Source organism: Eubalaena glacialis, chromosome 13 (genome assembly GCF_028564815.1).
Source record: "Eubalaena glacialis isolate mEubGla1 chromosome 13, mEubGla1.1.hap2.+ XY, whole genome shotgun sequence".
NCBI classification, from domain to species: domain Eukaryota; kingdom Metazoa; phylum Chordata; class Mammalia; order Artiodactyla; family Balaenidae; genus Eubalaena; species Eubalaena glacialis.
This window is the reverse complement of record NC_083728.1, coordinates 93,661,894-93,684,155: the sequence shown is the minus strand read 5'-3', so window position 1 is coordinate 93,684,155 and position 22,262 is coordinate 93,661,894. Positions and strand designations below refer to the sequence as shown.

The following is a 22,262-nucleotide window of genomic DNA, read 5'->3' as shown; positions in this document are numbered from 1 at the left end:
GCAGGGTAAGGAACAGAGCCTTTTCCACCAGCCAGAATGGAAAACTCACGCTTCATGGATAATTCAGGAAGGTCTTGGCTCGGGAATGGGAGGTAACTGCCTCCAGACTGGTACCTGCTCCAGGCTGGCCCAGCAAATCGCAGCGGCGAGATCTGAGAGGACCAAACTCTTCCCGAGAAACCTAAGTGCATCCCTGAAACACGCTCAACAAGATTTATACAAGCACAAAAACGTTCAGGACCCAGCAAGCTAGAACTCACAATGTCTGCCATCCAATCAAAGATTACTGGGCATTAAGTAGGAAAATATGACCCACAATGAAGAGAATAAACTACCTGTGCAGAATAACTGCACAGACATTAAATCAGCATCTAGGGCTTCCCTGGTGGCGCGGTGGTTGATAATCTGCCTGCCAATGCAGGGGACATGGGTTCGAGCCCTGGCTGGGAAGATCCCACATGCCGCGGAGCAACTGGGCCCGTGAGCCACAACTACTGAGCCTGCGCGTCTGGAGCCTGTGCTCCGCAACAACAGAGGCCGCGATAATGAGAGGCCCGTGCACCGCGATGAAGAGTGGCCCCCACTCGCCGCAACTAGAGAAAGCCCTCGCACAGAAACGAAGACCCAACACAGCAAAAATAAATAAATAAATTAAAAAAAAAAATCAGCATCTAAGGACACTGAAACAGTTATTAAAAGCTATTGGAATAGAGGAATAATATTCCATTGTTCAGCGGTTAAGGACAGACATGGAAGATATAAACAAGACCAAATCGAATTCCTAGAGGTGGAGGCTACAATGTCTGAGATGAAAAACCCTGGATGATATTAATGATGGATTAGACTCTGCAGGACAGAAGTTTAGTGCACTTGAAGACAGAGCGATAAAAACTATCCACAGTAGCAGACAGAGAGGAAAATCGATCTTTAAAACTGGAAGGAGCATTGCTGAGCGGTGGGGCAACTTCATGAAGGTGAATTTACGTGTAACTGGAGTCCCTGCGGTGGTGGTGGGGGGGGGGATGGGACAGAAAAATACTGCAAGAAGGTTCCAAATGTGACGCAAGTATAAAGACACAAGAAGCTACGCAAACCCGAGCACAAGAAACATGAAGAAAACAGCCCCAGTGCACAACGATCTGGCTGCTCAAAACCAGTGATACAGAAATCCCACAAGCAGCCACAGAACGGAAATGTTACCCACAGAGGAACAAAGCAGCTTTCTCAGCAGAGACACTGCAAGTGAGAAAGAGGAGAAAAATCTTTAAACTACTAGAAGAAATGAAAAAATATCAACCTAGAATTCTATTCCCACTGAAAATATCTTTCAAAAAACAAAAGCAAAATAAAGATGTTCTCAGACATACAAAAACAAAGAATTTATCACCAGCAGGCCTGCTCTACAGGAAATGTCAAGCGAAATCCTCAGGCAGAAGGGAAGGAGAAGCCAACAAAGGCGTGAAGAGCAACAGAAATCTTAGCTACGTGGGCAGAAATATGGTTTTCCATATTATTTAAATCTTTTAGAAATATTTAAATTACTATTTTTAAAAGAGATTGACTGTTTAAACAAAACTAATAAAAAATATATTGGGGTTTTCGGACATAAATGTAAGTAAAATATATGACAGCAACAGCATAAAGGCTGCATAAACAGACATACACAGCTGTAAGGTTATATTATATATGTGAAAAGGTATAGTATCACCTGAAAGTAGACAGTGATAAGTGAAAGATGTATATTAAAAACCTCAGAGCAACCCCTAAAATAAAAAAAAACAAGGAGTTACAACCAATAAGCCAAAAAAGGAAATAAAATGGTATCACAAAAAACACCCAAGTAATTCAAAAGAAGCCAGAAAAACAGGCAAAGGTAATCAAAGCAGTATTGGCCTGAAGATAGATCAATGGAACGTAACAGAGTCCAGAAACAGAAATATACACACATAGACAACTTTTGGGGATAAATATAGTACGGGAATTCAGGGTAGAAAGGATGGTCTTTCCAACAAATGGTGCTGGAACAATCCCTAAAATCTGTATTTTGTATAAAACAAAAACTAATTCCAGGTCCATCCATGTTGTTGCAAATGGCATTATTTCATTCATTTTTATGGCTGAGTAATATTCCATTGTATTTATGTACCACATCTTTTTATCCATTCATCTGTCAGTGGACATTTAGGTTGCTTCCATGTCTTGACTATTGTGACCAGTGCTGCTATGAACACTGGGGTGCGTGTATCTTTTCGAATTAGAGTTTTCATCTTTTCCAGATATATGCCCAGGAGTGGGATTGATGAATCATATGGTAACTCTATTTTTAGTTTTTTAAGGAACCTCCAGACTGTTTTCCATAGTGGCTGCATCAATTTATTATACATTCCCACCAACAGTGTAGAAGGTTTCCCTTTTCTCCACACCCTCTCCAGCATTTACTATTTGTAGATTTTTTTGATGATTATCATACTAAGTGAAGTAAGTCAGACAGAGAAAGACAAACATCGTATGATATCACTTACATGTAGAATCTTAAAAAATGATACAGGGACTTTCCGGGTGGTGCAGCGGTTAAGAATCTGCCTGCCAATGCAGGGGACACAGGTTCGAGACCTGGTCCAGGAAGATTCCACATGCCGTGGAGCAACTAAGCCCGTGCGCCACAACTACTGAAGCCCGCGCGCCTAGAGCCCGTGCTCCACAACAAGAGAAGCCACCACAGTGAGAAGCCCGCGCACCGCAAGGAAGAGTAGCCCCCGCTCGCCGCAACTAGAGAAGGCCTGTGCACAGAAACGAAGACCCAACGCAGCCAAAAATAAAAAAGTAAATAATAAAAATAAATTAAAAAAAAATGATACAAACGAATTATTTACAAAACAGAAACAGACTCACAGACATAGAAAACAAACTTATGGTTACCAAAGGGGAAAGGGGGGGGGATAAATTAGGAGTTTGGAATTAACAGATACACACTACTATATGTAAAACAGATAAACAAGGACCTACTATATAACACAGGAAAACTATATAGAATATCTTGTAATAACCTATAACGGAAAAGAATCTGAAAAAGGACATATATATATATGTATGTATACCTGAATCACTTTGCTGTACACCTGAAACTATCACAACAATAAAAAAAAACCTAACTCAAGATGTTAATAAACCTACACGTAAAATAATCATAAAATTGCTTAAAAATATTGGAAAAAGTCTTTGTGGATTTGGGATAGGCAAAGATTTCATAGCTACAATATGCAAATCATCATACGTAAGAGAAAAAAAAAACTGATAAAACTTCTCTTTAAAAGACTTCATGAAGAGAATGAAAAGACAAGCTACAGAATGGGAGAAAAGATTTGCCAATATCTGATAAAGGACTCGTATACAGATTGTATAAAGGACTCTCCAAACTCAACAACAAGCAAATAAGTAATCAAATAAAAAATGGACAAAAGTTTGAACATTTTACCAAAGAAGATATACAATGACAAGCACGTGAAAAGGTGCCCAACATCGTTAGTCAATAGGGACATAAAAGCTTAAACCACAGTGAGACGCCACCTCGCATCTACCAGAAGGATTAAAATGGGGAGGACGAACCACACCAAGTGCTGGCGAGGAGAACCCACACCTCTCGTCCACCGGCAGCGGGAACATGAAACAGTACCACCACTCTGGAAGACAGCTTCTTAAAGAGTTACTCACGCAACTACCAGCCACCCCCCGCTGCAGTGTTCCCCCGGGAGAAAAGAAAGGACACGAGGACTTGGTGTGTAACACAAAGTAGCTTCATTCCCACAGCCAAAACTTGGGGCAAACCAGACGTCCACCAGCAAGGGCGTACGTGAGCGAACAGTGGTGTGTGCGCACAGGGAAATAAGGCTCAGCAGAGAGAAAGGGCAAACCGCTGGGACACACACGTGCTGTCTCAAGACAACTACGCTCAGAGAGAGAGGCCAGAGTACACACTGCACAGCTCCCATAACACACAGCTTCGTGACGTGCCCACCGACCCCCGGTGGTTGAAAGCAGACTGGTAGCTGCCTGGGGGTGGGGGAGGGGAGGAGGGGCAGGCAGGGTTATAATCGAGCAAGAGGGAATGTTTGGGGGCGAAGGACAGGCCCACTATCTTGAGTGTGGTAATGGTTCCATGGGTATGGGTGTGTGTGAGAGAGAGAGAGAGAGAGAGAGAGAGAGAGAGACAGAGAGAGAGAGAGAGAGACAGAGAGTATATCCAGCTGAACACTTAACACGTGCAGCCCACAACTGTGAAGACACACGCTGCACCCATGCCTTTGGCGGGTCACCCTGTCCCTCGCAGGAGCGGGCAGGGCTGCGGGCACCGCAGGGAACTGAGGAAGAGTCTCTGGCACCCAGGGAGGCCAGTGCTCCACACAGGTCCCATCCCATCCCCTAGTTTTCACAGGGGAACCTGAGGCTCACAGAGGCTAAGTGACCACAGGGAAGCGGCCCATCCGGTACCCAGGATAGGGACCCCGGTAGTCGGGCTCCAGGGCCGATGCCCTTACCCTCTAGGTCAGTGCTTCTCAGAGGGACGACTCGGAGGTGTGACCCGCCCGGCCTCGGTGAGGTATGCCCATGAGCTTGGGGGGGCGGTGGTGGTCAGTGCCCAGGCCACCGCCAGGAAGCCGCTTCCGGAGAAGGACTCTGCATCTCAGGGACAGGCTGCATGAGAGCCCCGCAAGGCCCCTCTTAAAACAGGTATTATGGATTCTGAAGGCTTGTGAGCAAAAGTTCTCCGGTCTAAACTCAAATAAGCACATGTACGTGGCAGCAGACTTCCTAATAAGCGGCGAGCTAGAACCCGTCCCAGCTGTGGGAGAGCAAACCACGTCAACAGCACTAGTTGTGCATCTTAAAAACGGGCGCCTCCTTCTCCTTGTCCTCCTCTGAGGCAGACTCTTACCTCACCGAGGGGGAGGGGGAGAGAACGAATGAATGAGTGCGTGTGCGTGTTTGTTCAAAAGCTCAGAATGCTGGTCTGCCTTCAGATTGTTCAAAGCAATCAGGTCTGGCGAAAGTGTCTTGAAATTGACTAACTCCGAGTTTTTTAAACACTGAGGGTATTACATAAACTGGATGACATCCCAGATCATTTCTCGAGAAGACGAAGCCAATCAAAGCAGGCGCGTGTGTGTGTGTGCACGTGCGCGGTGTGTGTGTCAGGAGAAATCAGCGAGAAAGGGGTGTTTGTTATCTTCCCTAAAAAAAATTTGCAATGAATGTACCACGTACCCTGGAAAACTTCTGAGGGAAGAATGATTGTTTTTGCAGAACTAAAACCCAGGGTAGTGGGGGTGGGGTGCCAGGGGTCAGGCTCCTGGTGCTGGAGGGGACAACGGGCGGAACTAGAGGACAGCTGGGCAAAGAGCACCTGGTCCGGGAGGCCACTTGCCCAGGCTGACCGCCCTCTGGTCCTGGACCCCACACCCTGCCTGCTGGCCTCCTCCCCGACCGCCCGCTCAGGGCTTTGCAGCCGCTCTGTCCCCGTGGGCCTGGCCATCCCCTCTGTCGGACGGTCTGCTCTGTGTCCCCGGCGTCGGGCTCACCGCAGGCATCGCCGGCCCAGTCCTGCACCTGCAGCAGAGGCTTGACCACGGGGAGATGGACTGCACCAGCTCTGGAGTCATTCGTACGAGGAGGGGGGTGTCCTGCTACAGACTGAACGTCTGGGTCCCCCAAATTCACACGTTGGAGCCCGACCCTGGGTGTGATATTTGGAGGTGGGCCCCTGGAGGGTGACGGGTCAGACGAGGCCGCGAGGGGGGCCCTCGTGGTGGGACCGGCGCCTGGTAGGAAGACAGCAGAGCCTGCTCGCGCTCTCTGCCCTGTGAGAGCGTGGCGAGAAGGCGTCAGCAAGCCAAGAGGGAGGCCTCAGGGGAAACCAAACTTGCCAACACCCTGATCTCGGGCTCCCGGCCTCCAGAACTGTGAGAAAATAAGTGTGCTGTATAAGCCGCCCGGGCTGTGGTGTCTGTCACGGGGGCCTGAGCTGGCGCCAAGAAGGTGCTGCCGTAACAAACACGTAAAACACGTGCGGACGGGCTCCTGGGCAGAGGCTGGGTGGGGCGCGAGGCGGCTGCCAGAAACAAGGACACGGAGGGCGACTGTGGTGAGAGCTGGGGGCGGAAGAACGGGCCGGGGGAAGCGGAGGGTGGGGGCCGCGTCACTAGGTTGCAAAGCGCGTGGCTGAGCCGCGCGGGTTCTGCGGCAGGTGGACGCTGGAGCTGCTGAGCCGAGGAGACCGCTGAGCACGGTGCTGAGAGAGCGTCCTGGTCCCTCCTGACTGCTGGCGACAAAAGGTGAAATGAAGGTGAAGCAGGAACTGTTAACAGGACGTACCCCCGATCTGATGCGATGAGAAGGCACAAAACCCCAAACCCCAGCATCTTTCCAAAAGCCACACGTCAGCCTCGCCGCAGAACACGTCAGACAAACGTGGGCTGGGGGTGCTGGCATGGCCAAGTTCGCAGAAAACAAAGACCCAGAAACTGGCAGAGAGCGGGGGAGGCGGGGGGACGAGACGGCTGAGACCAAGGTGGTGCCCTGGGCCGGACACTGGGCTGGACGCTGCTGGGTAAACAAATGGGTGAACGCAGGCTGCAGACCAGTTAACTGTGACTTGACTGTGACAAACGCACCAGGGAGACGAAGACGTTGATAATGAGGGACAAAGGCGAGCAGCACATGGGACGCTCTGTACTATCTGTGCAACTCTCCTACAAACCAACAATTATTCCGAAACGAACAGCTGCCAAGAAAGAAGGGAAAGAAAGGAGGGAAGGAAGGAGGAATGTACGCTGGGGTGGCTGTATGAATACTGGACAAAGGAGACTTCAGGGGAGATAACCAGATGGTGGCCACCCCAAAAAAGAGGAATGACAAACATGTAAAACGGTTTATTCACCAAGAAGACACAATAACCCTAAATGAACATGCCCCTAAAAGCAGAGCTTCAAAATACACGAAGCGAAAAATGACAGACCTGGAAGGAAAAACAGACAAATCCACAAGTATGGTTGGAGATTTCAAAGCTTCCTGCTAAGGAGTTAGAACGGTGGACAGAAGATGAGCAAAGACACACAGGACTGAACAACACTGTCAACTGATGGGATCTAACAGGAACTTACAGGACACACCACCCAATGCAACAGGACACTCATTCTTCTCAAGTACGGATAAAGCATTCTCCAAGACACAGCATGTTCCTGGGGCATTTAACAAACCTTAGCAAATTTAAAAAAATGAAAACTATACAAACTGACTGAATGAAAATGAGACTACGACAGATCGCAAGTGTGGGATGCAGCTGAAGCAGTGCCTAGAAAAAATCTGTAGCCTTAAACGCTTATATTAGAAAACAAGAGAGATCTCAAATCAATAATCTAAGCTTCCACCTTAAGAAACTAGAAAAAGAGGGGAAAAATACAGCCAAAGCAAGAAGACGGAAGGAAATAATAAAGAGCAGAAATCAATGAAACTGAGAACACAAAAACAACGAGAATAATGAACGAAACCCAACACTGTTCCTTTGAAAAGACCAATTAAATTGTAAAGCTCCAGCGAGACCGGCAAAGGGAAAAATCGAGAAGGGGCCAAGCGGCAGCACCAGGAATGGGAGGCTCCGCGGGAGCGCGTCCACACGGACAACTGCCCTCGGTCCAGCCAAGTCGCCCGACAAAGCACCCACAACCCGACCCTTCTAAAGGGTCTTATTTCCACAACAGAAATACCCAGGCCTACATGGTTGTACAGTCTCTTCCAGAAAAGAGAAGGAGCACTTCTCAGCTTGCTGCACGAGGCCAGCATTACGCTCATACAGAACCAGAAAAGGACAGAACAATAAATGAAACCCACAGACCAGTATCCCTCACAAATATGGACCAAAAATCATCAACAAAGCACTGGCAAGTTGAATCCAGCAATACATAAGAACATTACATGACAGCCAAGGAGGGTTTATCTCGTGATGTCAGGCTGGCTCAACACTGAAAAATAAAGCAATATAATCTACCACATTGACAGTTTAAAGAAGAAAAAACACACAATCGTATCAGTCTATTCAAGGAAAAAGAAAGGATTTGACAAAATTCAACATCTACTCATGATAAACTTTTATAAGAATAAAAGTCAAATCAAGAATGGAAGGGAACTTCTACATCCTGATACATCTACAAAAAAACCTACCGCTGGGCTTCCCTGGTGGCGCAGTGGTTGAGAATCTGCCTGCCAATGCAGGGGATGAGGGTTCGAGCCCTGGTCTGGGAAGATCCCACATGCCGCGGAGCAACTAGGCCCGTGAGCCACAACTACTGAGCCTGCACGTCTGGAGCCTGTGCTCCGCAACAAGAGAGGCCGCGACAGTGAGAGGCCCGCGCACTGCGATGAAGAGTGGCCCCCCACTTGCCACAACTAGAGAAAGCCCTCGTACAGAAACGAAGACCCAACACAGCCAAAAATAAATAAATAAATAATTCCCACTTAAAAAAAAAAAAAAAAAACCTACAGCTAACATCCTTTTTAACAGTGAAAGACTAGGTGCTCCCCAAGACCAGCAACAAGGCAAAGATGTCTGCCCTCCTCACTCCAACACCAGTCTGGAAGTCTTAACCAAAGGCACCCCACTCAGAGAAGATATAAAACTGATGCAGACAATTTACAGATAAGAGTACCTGCGCAGGAAAATCCCAAGGAATCAACCAAAAATAAAGACCAAAAAAACCCTCATAGAACTGATAGGTAAATTTGGTTAAGGTGCAGGATACAAGATGAACAACTCAAAAATCAATCATTTCTATATAATAGTAATATATAATAGTAAGCCAACATAAAACAAAATTTACAACTGATATAAAAAGACATACTTAGGTATAAATCTAATAAAACATGCAGAGTCTGTACACTGAAAATACAAAATGCTGATGAAAGAAATCAAAGATGTAAATAAATAGATACGTATTGTGTTCACGGAATGGAAGACCCAACATAAGGAGAATGTCAATTCTTCCCAAATTGACGTAAAGATTTAACTCAACGCCAATGAAACCCCAGCAGGACTTTTTGGGGGCAGATATAGACAAACCAATTCTAAAGTTTATATGGAAAGTCAAAGGAACTAGAATAGCTAAAACAACTCTGAAAAAGACAAATGAAATTGGAGGAGTCACACTACCAGATTTTAAAAACTTACCCCAAGACTACCAGTAGTCAAGACAGTGGTGATGAGATAAATACTTAGATCAATACAGCAAAATGGAGAATCCAGAAAGAGAGAGAAATATGCCCATCTGATTTTTGACAAAGGCATAAAAAAGCAATTCAATGAAGGAAGGACAACCTTTACCATATATTGTCCTGAAGCAGTTAAACTTCTTTAGACAAAAATAAAATAAAAGTAAATCTTCACCTAAAACTCACATCTTACGCAAAATTTAACTGAACATGGATCAGAAACTTAAATGTAAAATGTGAAACTAGAAAATTTTAAGAAATAAACATAGGAGAACGTCTTTGATACTCAAGGCTAGGCAAGGAGTTTTCAGACTCAACATCTAAAAATTGATAAATCGGACTTTTTCAAAATTTAAAACTTTTGTTTTAAGACATTGGTAAGATAATGAAAATAAAGTACAGACTAAGAGAAAATATTTGCGAACCACATATTTGACAAATACGTATCCAATATACATAAAGCATTTGAAAATTCAACAGTAAGTTAAAAAACAAAACAACAACCAAAAAACAACTGGGTAAAAGACAGGTGAGATATTTGAACAGATACCTCACCAAAAAGGTTAAACAGGTTGCAACTAAGCACATGAAAAGGTGTTCAACATCAGTAGCCACTTGGGAAATACAAGTAGAAAACCATGGTGAGATACACTACACACTCAGCAGAAGGGCTAAAATGAGAATACTGACAATAGCAAGCGCTGACAAGGAGGAACCCAAACTCTCACACAATTCTGTTTAAGCAACCAGCAAACCACTTTCCAAAGCCAAACGTGCACTTAACGCATTACTTAGAAATTCCACTCCTGCGTGTCTACCCTGGAGAAATGGAAACTTATGCCCACAAACAACCTGCACGTGAATGTTTATAGCAGTCCTAGTCACAACTGCCCTAAGCTGAAAACAACAGAAATATCCTTCAACAAGTGAATGGATAAATTTTTTACAGCTGCGGCATATCCCTCAGTGGAATATTACCCAGCTATAAAAAAGAGCAACTACAACAAGGACGCAGAGTGCTTGGGAACCTGTAAATCAATTAGACCCGACAGCGGAGGACACATTCTTGCAGGGTGCACACGGATACTCTCCAGAAAAGACTACATATGTTAGGCTACAAAACAAGTCTCAGAAGTTAAATTTATTGATCTAATGGAATTAACTCAATGGGATGAAAGTAAAACCCAATAATAGAAGGAAAACTGGAAAACAAATATGTGAACACTAAACAACAGACTCTTAACCAACAGATTAGAGAAGAAATCACCAGGAAATCAGTAAATACCTGGAGAAAATAAAATAAAAACAAAACACAGGACAACAGTGAAAGCAATGTTCTGGGGGAATTTATAGCCTTAAATGCCTACATTAAAAAAGGAGGATCTCAAATCGATAACCTAACTGTACACCTTAAGAAACTAGAAAAGGAAGAGCAAACTGAACTCAAAGGTGGTAGAAGGGAGAGAATAATAAAGATTAGAGCAGAGACAAATGACACAGAGAACAGAAAAACAGTAAGAAAAATCAACAATACCAAAAGTTGGTTATTTGAAAAGATCAACAAAGTCGACAAACCTTTAGCTGGAATGACTAATATATCTCAATATAAATAAAAATCAGTTATATTTCTATACAGTGGCAATGAACAATGTGAAAAAGAAATCTAAGAAAATAATTCCATTTACAAGAGCATCAAAGAGAACGAACTACTTAGCAATCAGTTTACCCAGGGAGGTACAAGATTTGTACACCGAAAACTGCAAAAGATTGTTAACAGAAATTAAAGAAAAACTAAATAAATGGGGAGACATTCCACGTTCATGAATAGGAAGACTTAATATTGATGTTAAGATGTCAGAGACGTCGAAACGATCTTGGAAAAGGACAACAAAGCTGGAAAACTCACACCTCCTGGTTTCAAAACTTGGTCGAAAGCTACAGTATTCAGAAAGGAATGAACTTTATACAGATAACATCTTGGATGAATCTCACTTATGCTGAGTGAAAGAAGTCGGTCTCAAAAGATTACAAATTGTAGGATTTCATTTATAGGACATTACTGAGAAGAAATCAAAACTGTAGGGATGGAGAACAGATCAGCGGTTGCCAGGGGATTATGGGTATGTAGGTGGGCGATTATAAACTGACGGCGTGAGGAGGATTTTGAAGTGATGAAATTATTTTATACTCTGATTAAGGGGTAAGTAATTAACATTCATAGAACTGTACACCAAGAAAGAGACAATTTTACTACATAATAATGTTAATAGTAAAAAATAAAAAGTCTCCTAGGATATAGTCTGTGCCTTATTGTGATGGTGAATACAAGCATGAATACATATTTGTCAAATGTGACTGTGGTGTCTGGTGAGGTGGCGGAGGAGGAGTATTTTATTACCGACGTTCTTCAGAACTGAAGGAGCATGGCGATAATCAAAAGCAGACTGGCTTTTATTTGGTTTAATCATTGTTTTAAGCTTCTCCAAAGACAACACACTGTCTGAGACCTGCCTTCTGGGTGGACGACTACCACAGCCCCACCCCTGGGTACCTCACCCTCGCGACACTGGACATTAAAAGGGATGCATCCTGCTGTATGTAGAGTATGCCTCAATGACACAGGTATTTTTAAATCCCTCTTCGGGATTTAAATCCCTAAGAATCCGTAGGCTAACGCAGAGAAAGCATAGGGTGCAGAGCCTGACCCACAGAAAGCACTGGGTGAACGTCAGCTGCTTTGGCACAATTGTTACTACTGCTGCTGGAGGGGGGAACTGTCCCCACTTTCAAAACCATAAGGCGTCGGAATCCTAGGTACAAGACAGCCCAAGCACCGTCGAGCTTCTGGGACCCAGAAAGTACGCTTGCCCATATGTCAAAACATGGCCAACAGTTAATGCACAGAGATGTTCATCACGGTTTGTTCTTAACAGCTGAAAACGTGAAAATAACTCAAACTCCAGAAGTGGGTTAGCCAACTGCATTACGGAACAAACTATATGTTAATATTTACACAAAGTCTGTAAAAACATGGGAAAGTGTTATAATACAAAGTGGAGAAACAGAGTTTAAATGATGTGGATTTCACTATGTATAAAATATTTATGAATAGAAAAAAATGCCAAAGAGTTCAGTTAAAGATGCCGGTTCCAACATTTACATTTAAGTGCAACCTCTCTCAAAATTCCATTAAAACAAGAGCACAGGTCTTCCTTACTTCTTTTGAGGCCTGCTCCTGAAAGGACAAAGAAAACAGAAGGGACAGTGTCCAAAAAACTTCAGAAGTTGGAAAACAGATGAATGAATGGTAAATGACACAAAAAAGCTAACTCCTACACCAGCAGTGGAAACGCCAAGAAGCTTCTACCACAAAAAACGCCCAAAGTCTCAGGAACGGCATCACCGAGAGTCGCTTCTGGAAGCAGTGAGAAGGCAGGGCTCCAACTGGAAGTGGCTTGGAAGTCTCTCTCTCTCTTCTTCCCCACTTTTTAGGAAATAATTACAGGAACTTGCAAAAACTGTACAAGGAGGCCCATGTCCTCTTCACTCAGTCTCTCCTTCAATGGTAACGAGGTAAACAGCTTCCACGCGACGCTGTCACACGTGCAGATGCGTGTAACCACTGCCGCCATTGAGCCCACACACACCGTCTCCTCGGAGACACCCCCCTCCACCCCCAGTAACCTCTTCTTCTGTGTTCTAAAGAGACTGTGTAAAACTGATGTTAATTATTCTTTAAATGTTTACAATTCTTCAGGGACACCATATGGGCCTGGCAACATATTTTGGGGGAACATTTTAATCATGAATTCAAGTTTTTGATGTTTGTAAGATGATTCAGATTACCTGTTTCATCTTGGTTGAGTTTTGGTAGTCTCTGGTGTCTGAGGCATTGGTCCGTTGCCCCAGTTAATGATCTGGTGAGCTTGGGGCTGTTCACAGTGTCCTGTGTCCTCTACGTAGCCGAGGGCCTGCAGAGACACCCCATGCACGCTCGATACTCATGACCTGTGTCTTCTCTTTCCAGACTTGTCAGTTTTGCTAGACGTTTATTAATTTTATTGAATTTTTTTCCAAAGAACCGGCTTTCTGCTTCAATAATTTTCTGTTTTTCTCCTTTCAATTTCATTATATTTTGCTTTTTATTATTTCCTCCTTTCTGCTTGTTTTGGGCTTATTTTGCTCTTCTTTTTTCAGGGTCTCGAGGCTGGAATATAAATCGGAGACCTCCCCACTTTCCTAATGCAAACGTTCAGTGCTGTGCACCCTCCTTCTCGGCACCGACTCTGCTTGTCCCCCAGACTCCGACAGGTGTGTTTTCACCATCAGTCAGCTGTATTTATCTCTCCTTTGAGATGTCCTCTTCCGCACTCGGGCTATTTGTTTAAGAGTGTGTTGTTTAATCTCCAAACGTTAGGAGATTCCCCTGTTGTTTTTCTGTTACTGACTTCTGGTTTGAGTTCCTTCTGGTCAGACAACACACAGGGTGTGAAGCTGATTCTCCCGAATTTGCTGAGGTCTGTTCCACGCCCTGGGCGCTGCCCCACCGCGCCTTCTCTGGATGTTGATCAGGTCCTGTTGGTGGATGGTGGCGTTCAGTTCTTCCATGTCTTGGCTGCTTTTCGGTCTGGAAGTTCTACGACGTCTGAGAGTGCTGTGTTGGGGTCCTGGACTGTACGGGTGGATCTGTCCATTTCTCCTTTCAGGTTCATCGCTGGGCTTCACGAGTTTTGAAGTTCTGTTGTCTGGCACACACACATTTAGGATCGTTACGTCTTCTTGGCAGATTGAGCCTCATGTAACGTCCCTTTTTTGTCCACAGTATTTTATCTGAAATTATTCAATTAATATAAGCCATATCTACTTTAAAAACATTCATGTTTCCATAGTACATCATTTCTCATCCTTTTAACTTCAACCGACCTCTGTTGTTACCGTTGAAGTGAGTCTTGTAGATAAACTACAACTGGGTCATGTGTTCATATCCACTCTGCCAATCTGTTATCTTCTAGTTGGTGCGTTTAGATCATTTACTTTAAAAGGAACTACTGATTTGCTGGTGCTTAAATCTGTCACTTTATTATATGTTCTCTGCTCATTCCCTCTGTTCCCAACTCCTCTGTTTCTCTTTTCTTGCCTGCCAGTGGGTTACTTGGACAGTTTTGTAGTGTTTTGAGCACTCCGCACTGCAAATACTTCTCAGTGGTTGCTGAAGGTATTAAGATACACATAGGTGACTTGGCCTCCTGGGGCTGACATACCCCTCTCCCCACTTTAAAATAAGAATTGGTTTGTGCGTTTCTTCTGTGTGTGCTGAGCACCACCATCATGGGACGCTACGGGTTTTCGACCTCGAGTATGATTTCAGAAAACTGCGAGGACCGTCTCTTATACTTCTCCCTATTTTGACCCATTCCATTGTTCCTTCCCCTCGGAAACTCCAAGCTTTCCTCCGTTACCGTGTCCCTCCTACTCGGGAGGCTTCCTCAGACGTTCGTTAAGGGTAGGTGTGCTGGTCACAAATTCTCTTAGTTTCACTTTGTCTGAGGATGTCTTGATTTTCCTTTCATCCCTGAAGGATGTTTTCATTGGCTGACAGTTCTTTTCTCTCAGAACTTGAAAAATGTTGTGCACTTCATTCTGGCTTCCGCAGTTTCAGATGAAGACCTCGCTGTCACTCAGATCCATGTCCCCGTAGATGATACAGCGTTTCTCTCTAGCTTCTTTCAAGACTTTTCCTTTGTGTTTAATTTTCAGGTTAATTAGCAAGTGTCATGGTGTGGATTTCTCTAGTTTTATACTGTGAGAGCTTCACTTAGCTTCTTCAATCTGTAGTTTTATGCCCTTCACCAGATTTGGGAAATTTTCAGTCATTACCTCTTAAGGTATTTTCCCAGCCCCGATCCCTTTCTCCCTGTCTGGGATTCCAATTAAGCAAAGTCCCATACTGTGTCTCCTCATCACAGGTCCCCGAGGCCCTGTTCCTGTTTGTTTTCGGTCGGCTTCCCTGTGGCTCTGGTGAGGTGATTTCTATTGATCTGCCCCCCTTGAGTTCACAATTCTCTCTCTCGTCTGCAGCCTACTGTGGAGCGTATCCAATGAGCTTTCTATTTTGGTTATTGTATTTTCCAGGTGTATAATTTCTGTTTGGTTCTTTTTTTAAAAAAAACAAATAATTTTTATTTCTTTGTTGAGGTTTACCATTTTTTCATTTGTTTAAAGAGGACGTGTAAGTGTTTGCAGAAGCATTTTTACGATGCTGCTTTAAAATCCTCATCGGGTCATTCTGCCACCTGAGTCACGGTGGTGTTGGTGTCTGTTGACTGTCTTTTCTTGTTCATGTTACAGTTGCCCTGCTTCTGGATAGGATAAGGGGCTTTTACTGCATCCCGGACACTCCAAGCGTTACGCTGTGAGACCTCATCCTCTTTAACCTTCCCCTGGCGGCAGCCACCCAGCTCAGGAGGAGGTGGAAGTCCCTGTGGACACGATGCTGCAAAAGCAGACCCTGCAGACAGGGTGGTGTCAGCTGGGCTCCCCACTGGTCCACCAACACCAGGGCTGGTGAACAAGGGCCGCCCCGCTGCTCCAGGGTGGGAGCAGGAGCTGTGTGCCGAGCCTTCTGACCCGGGTGAGTGACAGCAAGGGTGACCAGCCCCCGCCATCGCGCTCTGGCTCCAATGCTGCCCCTGAGGATTGGCTCAGCCCTGCTGACACTCCCTGGGCTGACACTCCACTGCCTGCTGGAGCCGTGGTCATCGTGAGCCCTGCTGGCCCAGTGACACCGCCGGGTGGGCCTGGGTGCTGGTGCCATGGGGCAGGGGCAGAAAGGGGACGGGTTTTTCCTGGGTATTTGGCTAAAGTGGGCGGTGTCATCAGAGGGCTTCCCCTCGCAGGGGAATAGCCCTTCCTGGGAGCTGTGTGTATCTTGTTGCTGGTCCAGGCAAAGGGCAGCTGAGAAAACTCGGGAGCTCGCCAAGTCCCAGGGTCCTCAAGGCCACCCCTGACCCGCTGCCCGGGCCTTCCTCGGTTGCTGTGATGCGCAGGGTTCTGGGTTGTAAGGGGGAGGACCTGGGCATGATGCGGCTGCTCCACGTGACCAGAACCAGAAGTTAAAGATCTTTTCAAAATCCAGCATCTGCACATCCTCTTCCGCACTTGATCTTACGTGTCTCTCCCCCGCCTCTGAAGAAGACCGGAGATTCATTTTCTTTAGAGAGAAGACAGCGGGTCTCCGGGCAGGATACCAGGTAGAGGGCAAAGTTGCCCAGGTCAACAGGGGACCAAGGGGACGTCCCCACAGTGACACCGAGCTTGCCGGTCCTGTCCCCAGCTACACACCCAGAAGCTGGCAGCCCAACCTCCAGATAGGCGTCTTCCCCAAAGACAGGACCCAGACGCCAGTCCTGAGGGCCCCCAGTGAAATGGCCACGTTCAACCTAGTGAAGCCGCAGGCAGAGTCCAGCAGGCCCAGGGTGGGTCCGGGAGCTGCTCAGTGCCCCCTCCTCATGCGCAGATGGCTGGGACCAGCAGGGCCTCGAGGAGAACATCAACAGGAGACCTACGCCCAAACCACCATGCTGACAGAAAGAAACCAACTTAAAGGAAACAGGCTGTACGGACAGAAGAAAGCTTCAGAAAATCCCATGATTAACAACAAAGAGTCAGTGAACATATTTTAAATATAAAAGAATATTCAAAGAACAACAGCAACACTACAAAAAAAATCTCAGGAAACTAACAGCATGAAAGTAGAAATAAAATAGAATGGGTTGATAAATTTGAGAAAATTTTATAGGACGTAGAAGCAAAAGATGGAAAATAGGATCAATAGGATAATCGTTCTAGGAAAATAGGATCAATAGGATCATCGTTCTCACGATGGAAAGAATTCAGAAAACTCAACGTGCAGACGAGAGTTTCAGAGAGAAGCAGCAGAAGGAAGGGGAGGTGAGAAACGAGCAGCGACGCCTCCCGGGGGGGGTGAGAGGCGCCAGATGAAAGGCCACCAGGTGTCCAGCACGCGGTGCAGACCGGGCCGCCAGAGCGCGTCTCTGTCACGCTTCGGGACGCCGGACGGCACACGGCTCTTCAGTCCTCCAGAGAGAAGGCACGAGGCAGGCCAGGACCCAGACCCAGAGGCTCTGCCCGGTGGGGGGAGGCTGCCCCTCCCACCCACCGCAGGGTCAGCGCAAGGAGTGGAGAGACGGGGTCGTGGTCCCGGCTCCCCCGCACGGTCCGGGTGGGGACACCCACGGCTGCTGGCAGCCGGGCAGCAGGTGGGCGGAGGGGCCCAACTTTGGTTGCGGGGGCCGTGTTCCCCGGGTGCCTGCAGCCCGGGCGGAGGGGTCCTGCTGGCCAACCAATGGGCTTCCCGGCGGAGCTGCACGTCGGGCGGAGGGGCAGCGGGAGGCTGCCCTCAGCCCGGAGCACCAGGGTCTGGGGGCCTCACCCCGGCCGCGGCTGCCTTTCAAAGGGCACCCCTCGCTGAGGTCCACAGGCCCAGGCCCAGGCCCAGGTCCACAGAGGCGCATTTGGTTTCAGGGCCTGGGTCGTGGGAGGGGTGACCATGCAGCCACGTCCGCGTCCGGCTGCGCCCGCTCCCGGAACCCAACCGAATGCTTGGACACTCAGAGGCAGGGGCTCGTCTCCTGATCGAGGGCAGTGTAAGACCCAAAGCAGGGGTGCTCAGCAAGGATCTGTTCAATAAGTTTTTTAAAGAAAGAATAACAAGAGTCTAGCCCCCGGCAGTCTGGAAGGGGAGTGGGCGGGGCCCAGCACACAGCGCCATCCTGGGGGGAAGGGGCGTCTCCAGTGCCCCCAAGGCTAGGGTCCCCCCAGCCCCTGAAGCGGGGGACTCCGTGCGCTGGAACGGGCCTGGGTGGGCAGGTGGGGGGACCCAGGCGGCAGTGAGGGCACCGGAGGGCGGGACGGGCAGGCGCCGGTCTCCAGGACGAGCAAGTCTATCCAGTTGCTAAACCCGCAGACAGCACTTGGGATCTCCCAGAGCTGCCAGCACAGAAGCAAGAGCCCAGCCTTGTTCCAGCTGAGAGAACCCTTCAGCTGCTGCCACTTAAATCTTTACTGAAGTTTCCCCACAGTTTCCTTCCTTAAGAGAGTGATGCTTTAAAATGTCACATGTATACACTTAATGCGTCACACATGTGATATTATGTATATTTAACACACACGTAACGTATGCACAGCAGGTCCACCTATGCGTGTGACAAAGGCACGGCCGTGCCCACCCCCTCCTCACCCCCATCCTCGGGAGGAATGGGCTCCCAGGTGCCCCCGGCGGGCAGGGCCAGCCCTGGGCCCCAGGCTCCCCTGGCCGGCCAGGCTTCCAGGGAAGGCCGCAGGGCGGGTGGTGGACGGCAGGCCGTCGGGTTCACGGCCTTCCTCTGCACCGACCCCTTAGGAGAAGGTGTTCCTGGATCTGTGGGTTTTAGAAAAGATTTGCAGGGAGAGCACTTCCCTCTCCGTGGGAGGAGGGGAGGACCAGAGAGATGGAGGCTGCCTGGGTTTTCACGCAGAAGGGGGCCCCTCAAGTCCCTGTCGCCCTCTCGACTGTGAGGGGGTGACGGTGGGGCCGCACGTCCCGGGACGCCTGTCCTCGGGGGGCCCCGTGAGGCTTCCTGGGAAAGCCGAGGACGCCCTCAGCTGTGTGGAGTACACTGACCCCCGCAATCACCGCGTGCGACGCTGGGAAACTGAGGCACAAGGAGCGACAGGGCTGACTGTTCAGACGCGGACGGCGGCGAGTGCAGCAGAGCAAGGGGTGCCAGGGGCAGGAGGCTGCCTGGTGCGGCGAGGAGCAGGAAGCGTCGTGAAGGGGGCACCCGGAGGACCCTCGGCCCACAGCTTGAACGCTGACCCCGCAGCGAAGGCTCAGCAGGTGCCGGCAGCTCCCCTCCTGCCTCCCCACCCGGCTCAGATGTCACTCCTCTGCTTTGACACCTCGGACGGCTTCCTGCTGCTCACGGGAACACGTCCACAAGCCTCACCAGGGCCGGCAGGTCGGGCCTCTGCCTGGCCCGGCCGCCCGGCCGCCAGTGAGCACGTCCTCCCATGCGCCCTCGGCCCCGCTCACGGGCACCCACCGGGAGCCCCCCCGACCTGCCCGGGCGCCCCTGCTGCACGTCCCACTGCCCGTCGTCACACACGCACGACCGTAGGTGTGTCCCCGCAGACAGCGCCGGGACAGGACTGGGCTGCCGTCTGCTGAGACAGAGGGAGGCCTGGCTGTCAGCACCACCCGAGGAAGGCCGCTGAGCAAAGGCCAAACGGGGCAGGGGGGCTGTGAGCCACGAGGATGGGAAGGGACTTGTGAAGACGACACCGGGGCGGAGGCAGCCCCGGGGATGAGGACGTACCTGAGCGAGCTCACCTCCTCCCTGGAGAACAGGAAGCTCTGCTCGGCCGGGCCCGCCTGGGACTTCAGCATCTTCAGCTCCATCTCCAGCTACGAGGAAGCACAGGAAGGGGGTGAGCCCAGACCACGGGCCCCAGGAAACCTGCAGGCGCATGCATTTCCCTCTCCCTGGTGCCCCGTCCGTCGCCAGGCCTCCCGCAAACACAGGTCCTCCCTGTGTTTTACTTCTTGTCTCCAGAGCAGCAACAGACACAGTCACAGGGGCGCGCGGGGGGACATCAAGATCCGGGGAAAGGGGACCACGGCAGCTGGAGAGAGCGTGTTTGAAATGCACCGACGCTCTGATCGGCTTCAACAGTCTTGATATTTTACTTATTTTGTGACTTCAAATTCCTCTACAGGATGTCAGGCCACGCACAGACCGCTGGGAAGGGACCGCGGAAGCGTGGAATTTAAGCTGCTCTAACACACGGTGGGGGCGGGGGGGGATGGCGAGGCTGGAGAAGAGCAGGGAGGAGATGCCCGCGCGCACCCACGGGGAGCAGAAACGGGGCGGGCGGCCCCGAGCGGGGCAGAGCACTCTCCCACACCAGCGCCCGCTGCCCTGGGCTCCAAAGGCCCCCGACGAGACGCCTGCGTGAAGGGCACGCCAGGCCCCGGCAGCCGGCTGCAGGCACAGTGACACCGTCCTCACGCCGGGCTCTGGCCGTTCTCCAGCCCACCCTCAGGGCCTCCCACCCCCCACCAGCCCAGTCCCCGCTTGTGGGTCACCGGGAGGAGAGAGGGCTGTCATCCAGCTCTGCTCTTCCCGGCCTGCGCCCGGCCGCCCGCCTGCCCGCCTCTCAGCCCTGGTGTGCCACCCGCCGCCGGCACCGGGGACTCCCGCTCTGCCTGCTGTCCGGCTGTGTCCCGACACCCCGGAGAGAGGCCCTTAGCGTCCCACCCAGGTCTCCACCGAGCCCCCGAGGGGACAGGGGATGCGGGGAAGACCCCTCGTGGCGCCCACACCGGCCACAGGCAGCAGCCGTGAGTGAGGCGGCCGGTCCCTGAGGCTGGGTCTGGGGCCCCGGCTTCACCACTGTCCAGGCTGCATGGCTGACGACCTGCCCCTTAACCTGGGGCGGCCAAGAGCTCCCAGCTCCCATCCCAGCACGTGCCCTGCATCGGTGGGAAAGGTGTCGTGACAGACAAGCAAGGACCCGCAGCCCTGGGCAGAGAGGAGGAGAGGGAGGGGCGCGTCTCCTCCACCTGCCCTCCCGGCCTAAACAGACAGGCTGACGCCTGCAGTGCTTCCTCCTGGAAACGTTCCCTCCAGGCCATTCTTGGAAAGGTCCTCCTGGGGCGACCTGATTTAGGAATTCTTGGGCCCCAAACATCCGGTCTTTATGACACCCCAATCAGTCATTAGGTCCCTGGAGGAAACCCTGACCCTAAATGGGACCAGCGCACACCCGGGAGCCTGAAGCCTGAGGGCTGGAGCAGACACCAAGCTCAAGCACGCTGCGGACCAGCTCCCGGAACAGCCTCGGCGCAAGTGAGCTACACGCGGGGGCCGCACGCTCAACCCCTACTGCCTCTGCCGGTGCCGAAAGGACGCAGCCCAGCGCCCGCCTCGCCAGCTGCCCCCCGACAGGCAGCGGCGGCGTTCTCAGCGGGGCCCCCTCGTCGGGGTGATGGCCCGCTTCACAAGCAAGCACCAAGGACGCCTGGGCAACGTGGTGTCACGTGCGTATCCGAGGAGAAGTGACGCCCACCGTGTCCAGTGGCCCCTGACTTCTACCTCAGAAGCCTGGGGCTCAGACGAAGCTCCTCCCGGGAACCAAGCTGTCCCGACGCACGGACACCGCCCTGCCAGTCGCCCCTGAGTGTCCAGGCCTGTCACTCCTCTCTGACACCACCCGGACCTCCTACCTGGCGGCCAGTGGGTGGGCACCCAGGAAGCCCCTGCCCTCACTGTGTCCAGCCTCACGGCCACAGTCAAAGAGGCCAGCAGAGACACGAACCTCACTGGACCAGGAGACTCTCCTGGGAGCACAGGGCCCGGCAGTCCCGTCTGGGCTGGTCTCTCTCTCTGTTTTTGGGGGCGGGGGCTGACCTCCTGAGCAGAGGAGAGGCAGATACCCCCCGGCTACCACGTGCCCGCGCAGCAGAGCATGATGGTGGTCTCTCCTGGAGATGCACGGTCCCGGTGCCCTGGTGCCAGGCCCTGCCTGAGGCCTGGCAGCCCCTTGTCCTGGATCCGGCGAACGCTTTGCAGCCTCAGGAGCCAAGGTTCAGGTGTCGCACACAAACGGGTGCATGCGGAGAAGTCTCTCTCCAACTTCGCCCTGTCCCCTCCCACAGCCTGCATCTCCCAGGCTCAGCTCACACATTCACCAGCTAAAAGGTCAACGCTCTTCCCTTCTCTTAAATTGATTTCTTGTTACAAAAATGGAAGATTTCCTACACCTTGCTTTGTACGTTGATTTTTTCACGGAATACATTTGGAGGTATTTCCAGACTAGCACGGAGAGAGCGTCCCTGTTCACTATCGTGGCTCCTGGAACCATCCCAATGGCCAGCCTCCTGCCGACCAACGTCTGACCTGCTTCCTACCTGGCGGCTCAGACACACCAGTCCCCACGGTGTG

General features: G+C 50.0%; 1 protein-coding gene across 3 annotated transcripts in view; it reads right to left on the bottom strand.

Annotated features, from left to right (window-relative positions):
* MAD1L1 (mitotic arrest deficient 1 like 1) overlaps positions 1-22,262 on the bottom strand; it is a 342,045-nt gene that overhangs the window by 87,207 nt on the left and 232,576 nt on the right. For all 3 annotated transcript variants that reach the window (XM_061208639.1, XM_061208640.1, XM_061208638.1), the window contains one exon: positions 19,635-19,723. In XM_061208639.1, the coding sequence (XP_061064622.1) occupies positions 19,635-19,723 (89 nt within the window). The remainder of the gene's footprint in view (positions 1-19,634; positions 19,724-22,262) is intronic.